The 8,841-nt window shown below is 38.8% G+C and overlaps 1 protein-coding gene across 1 annotated transcript in view; it reads left to right on the forward strand.

Annotated features, from left to right (window-relative positions):
• Positions 1-205: 205 nt before the first annotated feature.
• Positions 206-8,841, forward strand: part of LOC104159155 (chromosome unknown open reading frame, human C11orf63) — a gene marked incomplete at its 5' end in the record, with an annotated part of 10,377 nt that continues 1,741 nt past the window's right edge. The window contains 6 exons of the mRNA XM_009696989.1: positions 206-316; positions 2,999-3,279; positions 3,376-3,651; positions 4,210-4,495; positions 6,405-6,485; positions 7,755-7,880. Of these exons, the coding sequence (XP_009695291.1) occupies positions 206-316; positions 2,999-3,279; positions 3,376-3,651; positions 4,210-4,495; positions 6,405-6,485; positions 7,755-7,880 (1,161 nt within the window). The remainder of the gene's footprint in view (positions 317-2,998; positions 3,280-3,375; positions 3,652-4,209; positions 4,496-6,404; positions 6,486-7,754; positions 7,881-8,841) is intronic.

An 8,841-nucleotide genomic window follows, 5' to 3' on the forward strand; every position in this document is an offset into this window, starting at 1 on the left:
CCTACTACCACACCACTGTTAACTGGTTTTTTGCTTCCTTTTTGATTTTCTCTTTTAGCTGTACATTTTCTTGTTATCCATTATATAATGCCTAACGTTAGCATTTTAGCTTTAATAGAAGGCAAATTACTTCTCATTCTTTCCCCACGACTTTTAAATCCTTTCATCTGGTTGGGCTGTGGCCATAAACTTTCTTGGTTTTTAGGTGGAAGATCCTAAAACTGTTGATGAGGAACGACTTCAAAGTGTCCTGCCATTCCAGACTGTGAAAATGGAGCCTGAAGACAAATGGTACCAGAATGCACAGCGGCTCAAGGTTCCTTTTCAATAGAACATGATAATTGAAATATATATGTAAAAGCATTGAAGTTTGAATATTTAAATCTGTAATCTCATTACTTTTAAAATACCAATTACTGACAATAAATCCTTAGATTTATATCAGTAGACAATCACCAAAATTTAATGCATGTGCTGCTTTACATACTGAATGATTTTAAATCTAAATAGATCCCAAATCCCAAGAAATCCTAAGGTCAAAGAAGCCTATCTATTTAGGACCTTATTTGGTTGATAATGGTGTAAAAGCACAAAACTAGTACATGGTTGTGTTTGATGGTTCATGAGGATTCTGAGCTAGAACTTAACTCCTGTTGCATGACTTGTCCTCTAAAATCCCCATGAACATCAAGGGGTTACCATAAACCAGAAAATGTTACAAATAGAAAAAGTTGCACTGTCCTTCTCTGGTAAAATCCCCATGAACATCAAGGGGTTAGCATAAACCAGAAAATGTTAAAAATAGAAAAAGTTGCACTGTCCTTCTCTGTACACATAAGTCTGTAGATTTGTTTTATGCTGGCCTTTCAAACCAATGCAATGGGATAGTCTTTGGAGCAATAAAAGAGACCAGGTTATCATCACTGATGAAAAAACAAGAACTTCCGAACCAGAACTTCAAGCCATTGGAATTATCATTGGCAAACCTAGTTATTCTCTTTGTATTACAAGTATTTAAAGTAATTCAGGCAGACTGTTTAAATTCCCCGCTGTTCACTTAAGACTGGAAGCTGCACTTCTGTAAAGGATAAACAAGATTTTATGCTGCTGTTCATTGTGAGAGATGTGCTTTATATATGGAATTTCAGAATGAAGGAGGTATTTTACAGGGCTGCTCATTCTGTTTAAATGGGAAAACATTGGCCTGGTCCCAGTTTGGCAGCAGTTCTTGCTTTCCACCAGTGGCACAATATGCCAGAACATTAATCGTTACAGCAGAGGTCGAGCTAACAAATCATCGTCTTGGCACCAGGAGTCAGGATTCCCCAGTGCTAAAGCTTTCGCCAAAACATTCTGCTCTATATGTGGATTTAATACCTACCATTAAGTAGTTATTCTGAGTGCATATGCTATGTAGTGATTGCAAGTGTTGCTAACAAAAGAACCCTAGAGAGACAGGAGGATGAAATGGAGGATTTTAGCGCTGACAAAGATTAAATGGACTGAAAATGGATTTGTATATTCCCTAGAAGGAAAGCCATGCCTTTCCTCAAAATGGGCAGCACCTGATGCTGTAATTGGAAAGTGATAAATCTTAAATAAACTCCAGATTTAGAGTATGTCAGTTTAGCTCAAGATAGTAGTCCTGGAGAGCTTCAATTCTTAAATTGTTTCTTACCATTTGGATAATGCTTTGCAGGATACGGGGCAGGGAGGAGTGCTTGATTTAGAAATGAGATCATTTAAATCATTGACATCAGTCTGTTTCTACTGTGGACCAGTCTAATAGTGTGTACGTAGCCATCTTTTCCTGAAATTTAGTACAGTTTACTTTCATTAGAGGATAAAAACCAAGAACTGGTTTGACTTTTGAAACATTTTCTCCAGATGGTTGACAGTGAGATACCACTTGACTACGGGATTAGAAACGAGTAGTCCTGTGGATTTAAGGGCACCTATTTTTGCACCTCATTCAGATAAAAATCCCTCATTCCATATTTGCCACAGCATCATTTCTGAGATGTGGTCTGCATCTGTAAGGAACCGTTTTTATAGTGTACTACTTCAGAATTTGTCTCAGGCCATTAAGCAAAGTTTTGATGCAGTATTATGCGTTTTCTGTGCAGCACGTGAATAGCATCTGTGCTTCCGTTCTTGACTAGGGCTTCCTACATATCTTAATTTTGGATTAAGTCTAGCCAGGGTATCACCTGGTCTAGGCATGAGCATAATTTACTGAGTCAGGTTTAGATACAAGCAGCACAGAGTGATTTTGATGGGTCTAATCAAACTTGTGCAAACTGGCCTAACTCATTATCAGTACGTCAAAAAAATGTTATCACAGTCACAGAGGACAAACACCATACCTAGGGCTCTTTAAGGGCACTTCTATCAGGACAAGTTTCATAAATTCAAAAACCCCAAACCTGAAGCCTTACAAGTTCCACTAAGACAGACTGTTCTCCATACCATACTAGACTTCAGGACATAGATGCTTTTCCTTTTACACTTCACTCTCTGCCAAGAGCTCGCTTTTAAAACTAATTGCCATCACGATGCACATTCAGCCGTATAAAACATTGCTATAACCCTTTTCTAGTTGTAAGTGTACATTAAACAGGGGTGGCTGGCTCCATACATCCATGATTTTTAAAGGGACAGAAAATTATGCACTCCAGCCTGTTCAGGCCTGTTCAAGGCACCACATCAACACATGTTCAAAATTCAGTACATGTTCAGAACTCACCTTCATTGTAATCTGCACGGCTATTTAAGGGCTGTCTAAAATAAGAATGTTGTCCTGAGTTAGAATCATAGAACATGATGTAATCTATCATTAACATCAGTTAATCAGTTAATTTGTAGAATTCTAAGACATAGCTATGTGAAAGACACTGTGACAGGCAAACTTACCCATACACTTGTGTATTGTTGATCTTAATGAACACATAATATAGCAACCACTGAAATTCACCCCACTTCTGATAACTTGTTTTAGGATCACCAAAAAAAGTCCTCCCACAGAAATAAAATAAAATCCAACCCGAGTTTCCAAGGGAGAGCTTTCCCAAGGAATGATAGCCAGCAGCCACCCGGAAGACCAGCAGAACTGAAGTCTGGGCACCACAGGCACCACCAAATATCAGAATTTCAGACTGCTCCCATGCGGGTAGTGGAGCAAGACCACAGCAGCGCACTGCAGAAATGGCTGTATCCAAGTCCCTCTGTTGGCCCTGATGCTAATACAGCAGCAAATTCAGGTACTTGCCTAAAAAATTTCCCAAATTCAAGACATTTTGTTAATCAGGATTTTACCACATCTGTCTATCTTTTTCATCCAACGTTACATAAATTTAACCCAGCAGAAGTTACATCTCCGGCATGTACCAGCAAGGACAACAAGAAACATCAGCATGATTCTCCAAATGGACTTCCACATGACCAGCAACATCTATACACCCCTGTCACTGTGCAGCTTTTTGCAAGAGATAGCAGTACCAATGGTCAAGCACATCCAAATCAGATGACTATTTCATCTACTTTTAATGCCAGTTTTCAAGAATTGGTGAAGGATCAAGTATCACTTCAGGATTGCAAAAGACACGTTTTTGTGGATAAAAGGTATCAGAACCATGCTATCAGTAGTTTATGGTAAGGATATGTGTGTTGAAACAGCCTTAGCATAACACTACGATGCCCAGAAAAAAATATAAATGGACAGGAAAATGTTTTAAAGTCCAAAGCATAAAATTATTTTGCCACAAACCTGCCACTATAGAGTACTACTAACTTAAGATTCATTATAACTATTGATTTTTAAATATGGTATTGGAAAAGGACAGTTCTGTACTCCAGGCTGTCTTGCACATAGAGTTTTCCACAATTGAGAGTTTCCTTCTGAAAGGCTAGAAGGTGAAGTTTAATAAAATGTATAGCAAAGAGCACTGTGCATAAACTAAGTTTTCATTGGCTTCAGCTAGCTTTGCATCAGGCTGAAAGTTTCCCCATCTGTAATTTTTCCGTTTATTTTAAACAGTTTCCATACACTTGGGTGCAAGCAAAGTCAGTTATTGTGAAATACCCATCTTTCCATCTTCATGTTCCCAGTATATTCTGTGAGCAAGGATCATTCCATGTACAGATTGCTTGTTGAGCTATCTGCTGTATACAAATAAAGATTCTTATTTTCCCCCCTCTTTCTTTTTTGAGGCCTTCTCAGTCTTCTGTTCACAGGTCACCAACAGCCCCTTGTACAACCTCCCAGTTTACACAAATGATGGAGCAACATCGCCAAGAAATCACTCATTTGACAGAAGCTCAATTAGCTGACAGGCACTTGTTGAGTCTGCTTCCACCTATAATTCCGCAGGCAGAAAGTGATTCAGAGGTAGATCCAGAGGGCGGCGAAGGAAGTCAAGTGAAAATAAGCCGAAGCAACTCAGAGGAATATCTCATGCAAATGGAAAAGCAAAACCAGCCTAAAGTCATCAAGAAGGTAAGCAAATAGATGTGGATTGGATGGTTTTACATTTCTGTTTTCCCCTCTGATTAATTTTTTTAATCTTAATAATCCAAAGGTCTTCACCAAAAAAAAAGGAATGGGGACTGAGAAATATTCCATTGTTACAAAGAGCACACTGACACACACTGACTTGACCAGAGCATTAAAAGCCAAGGAACAAAGGTGGAAACAGACGCTAAAATCGTTTTAGTCTAAAGAGCAAGGCAGTTCACCACCACCTCTCCCTGTGTCACTTTCAGTCTTGATTAGCTCTAAGAACACACAGAGCAGTGTTTGTCCTTTAAGTTATCCAATGATAAAATGACTTAGAATAAAGCTATTTGTATAAAGCAGCAGGTAGCCAGGCCTCAGATCTGAGCAAACCATTATCCTGGTCATGCTCATTTGCTACCCAACTCAAATCTCTTGGTTTCCAAGGGAATCAAACTGAACAACAACAAACTTAGAGGATTTGTAAAGCTAACGGCATAAACATTATTACAAGTCTCCTGATGATCCCATTTTGGTCCTTATTAAAAGCTGGTTCTTTTTGTCTTTTCTGTGTGTGCAGTTTCATATTGTAACCGGTTAATACAGATGCAGTGGACAGCATGGAGATATCATGTCATGTGTCCATGACAAATTAAATGTTTAAGAAGTTAGCTCCAAGTCTCAGAGCAGACAAACTAAGCTGGAATAATTACTCATGTGTTTCATCTAGGAGGCAGTTTGTGTATTGCTGCTTGAATGCCTCTAAGAAGAATTAGCTGGATTATGATAGTAACTGAAGGACAGATTTCCTTCCCTTTCTGTTCCCCTCAGTTCAAACCATTGTTTCTGTCCTGTGTTTTCAGTAGCTTTCTCACGCTTCATATGTGAGGAATGCCACAGAGAATAAGACTGTTTATGTCTCTCAGAAAAATTCAGCTTTTCCTAATAAACAAATGCAGTCATATTCATCACATGAAGTGAGAAAACCCTGATTTTGTTGTAGACAGCTAAATTGTTAATTCTTCCCAGTAACTTAAATTAAATGATAGGTGTAAGTACATTACAAAAGAATATGGATAACTGACACAAAGAAACATCAAATAGAAATTTGGGTGCATAGAATTAGTTTCTCTGCAGTTGAGTTTAACTTGAACATGCATGAACAAATGCACATTTTATTTGCATATAGAAATTTTTTGCTGTTTCTGCATTACTCTGTGATTGAAATTACCACAGAGCTGATCATAATGAGTTTCCACGGCCAAGTTTTTAAAACATAGCCCACTTCTAAAAATTAATCTAGCATTCTTGAAAGAGATTAAAAAATTCTGGAAGTATTGCGGTCTTTGTAGTAATGTCACGTAGTGTTGAAATGGCATCACCCATCAGTCTTCTTCTGTCTTCCCTATGCACTTGTAAAGCTTCTGCTGTGCTGCAAGGCATGTATTTTTCCACTCTGTGAACAATTTTCCATTGCAGTTTTGAGAACAAAGAAAGGTTCTAATAACATTTGCCTAATATTTTTACCACGGAAATCAGGTACTTTTATCTGCTTCTGTTATGACAGTTTCTTTGGAGTTTCATTCTAATAACAGTCAAATGGGTCACTTAAAGCTGTTTAAAAATAAAGCTCACAAAAGATCATTTTTGACTGAGAAAGTATTGCTTTGTGATTTGGATGATTGGCAATTACCCGCCTAGATTCAAAGGAAATACAGTGTAATTTGACTTGTGCAATTAACTCAATCTTTTTGGTCACTTACAATCCTTAAAATGGGACATGCCAGAGGTAAGACTGAGACTGCAGGTTGAATCCTGCTCTTGTCTCAGGTGTCTGCTACAGGACTTGCTTCAATTATGCTCTCCGTGAAATCATATAAAGGAAAATCTGTCACCGCTGTTTGTTTTTCAGCCATGTAGCTCAAAAGCGTACATAAATCTGAATGTGAAGCTTGGAGGCCTTGGACCTGACTATGAAACAATCAAAGAGAAAGTAAGTGGTACCTATTATATGATCTGCTTTTCAGTTGTGCAAAGTCAACTTAGGCAGGGGAGAATAGCAAAGAAATTACTGCTGGGCAGCGACTTATGTTTGTCTGGTACTTTATGTCCTTGACTCTAGGTCTAGCTTGAGATCCTAAGGGGAGATTCAAACAGAAGGAAAGACAACTGTACTGTGGATAATTTTAACCCTCTAATTTTGTAGTTCCAGAAACAGGGCGTAGTTCACAGAGTTCAACAGGGCTAATTGCACATCAGTAAATTACACATTCATGTGAGTGAGTTGCGTTGTCATTCCCAGTGTAGAAGGTTTGCCTAACTTTCAAAGTGGAAGTAAAGGAAGAAGTTGTGTAAACACGAGAAGAAAATAGCTGGATGCGCATTACCCTGTTGAAATGGAGACAGATTGTTCAGAACAAGTGTCTGAACAATTAGTATAATTTGACCTGTTCTCTGCTGATAATGAGGGTCCGGTAGCAGCTTGTATCTAAGGTGCTGCAAACTCCATCCTGCATGCTTTGAGACCCTATTAATCTGTCAACAGATGCTTTATGTGGCATTTTTTATAGAAACATTGTAGGACAGTAGGAAGGAAAAATGATAAAATGATCATCCCTTTGGAGTCATTGAGAAGCCCCTGTATTTTCTTCCTCCTTGCCATAAATGAAACAGATTTGAGATCTGAAATTGGAATGGTCACAGTGGTGCATAGCCCAGGACTCTGTGCATTTTTAATACCATCATAACACTTCTGGAACCTGGCACACCACTGGGGTATCATCGCATTGAAAGGAAATAATTGACGTTGGCTGGTAACAGGGGCAAGGTAGGGCATACCGCTGAATTTGAGCATCATGAATTGCTGGAAATACAAGGACACAGAATATCAGCTAAATAAATGAAGCACGTCATTCAGGGCCTTCAAAGTAAGTACAGAGGTTTTAAAAGTCATTACAAAAGCTGACAGAAATTAGAACTGAACAGATATACTGAAACATTCAGAATAAAGATGCACCTGTCACATTTCTGTTGAGCTCTATCCTCAATATGGTCCAAGAAAAAGCTCTTAAAAATGAAAAGTGCCTAGAAAAGCTGTGCCATTTATCAGGATTTCCTGTTGTGTTCTGCTGAGGAATAATCAATAGCATAGCCAGGTTTAACAGCAACTGAGGTGTAAATGGAAGACTCTGGTGGAAAAAGTGTTTCATTGATGGATCCACTGAGAGATTTAATTAACCAAACACTTCTTTCCTTTTGTCAGAAAGAGAAGTTAAAGAAACAAAAAGAATATGCAAAGCAAATTAAGGAACACAATATGAAAAGCATTGCTTCTATTCAGAGGTTACCTACAAAACCCCAGGTCATATCTTCAGTGTCAAGACAGAAGGTAAGAACAGAGTCCCTTTAAAATGCATGCAGGGTGAGATTCTGGACTTTGCACAAAGGAAAAGAAAAGCATAAATTTAACTCACAGTAGGCTAAAATAGTTTCTCCGTTTTTATTTTCCTTTTAACAACTCTAAGGACTGCTGCTCTCACGGGATCCTGGCAAGTGCTCATCTGTGTATCTATTCTGTTATGGCTGTAGATGTATGCTAAGAGTTGCTGATTTCTTTGCCAACAGCAGTCTTCAGTCCATGCATCTGCCTTGCTCTTCATGAGAGTGTACCAAGTGGAAATGGAGCAGTACTCCATCCAAGCTACCAGCACTCAGCTTGGCTTAAACAGTTAGTGATGTTTTCCTGGGTAAAGGGTGGGCGTAAAGGAGAGTGAGACCCCCCGTGCAAACATTACCTGGTGCAGCACATGCTCAGCTTCACATCAGCAGTAGAGGCCACACCACTGCAGAGTGCACTCTTCTAATGGATCACAGATATCCTCTTCTTAGTCTATTATCCACCTGCCTGTCAGTCTCGCTCACAAACTCTTTTCACTTCAGTTGCATAGCTACATTAATTAGTCTTGTTTTTCAAGCCCATACAACATCACTTTAGCCTTCACTGCCCTTCAAAAATAGTCCAAATGAGCAATGACTGACTACATGACAGTGGCATACATAAACAAAAAAAGGGAGCACCTTTTCCCTATTGCAGGAAGTAATAAAGCTCTGGAAATAGCATATATTTTATCCAATCAGTCCTGCAGCAGCTCACCTGCCTGGTGCTCAAACTACGCTGATGGGTATTCCTCCAAGGTGACAAATGAGAACTGTATGTTTCAGGAAAAAAGTTTTGGAGTTTAATATCAGTTGAATTCCTTGGTTACTTGCATTTATTTCCAAGCCTCACATAAACTGCATTCTTTGGATGTCAAAAGGGCTTTGGATTCCTTCAGAAGGCTTCCCAGACA

The sequence above is a fragment of the Cariama cristata genome, unplaced genomic scaffold (assembly GCF_000690535.1).
Source record: "Cariama cristata isolate BGI_N322 unplaced genomic scaffold, ASM69053v1 scaffold13800, whole genome shotgun sequence".
In the NCBI taxonomy this organism is placed as follows: Eukaryota; Metazoa; Chordata; class Aves; order Cariamiformes; family Cariamidae; genus Cariama; species Cariama cristata.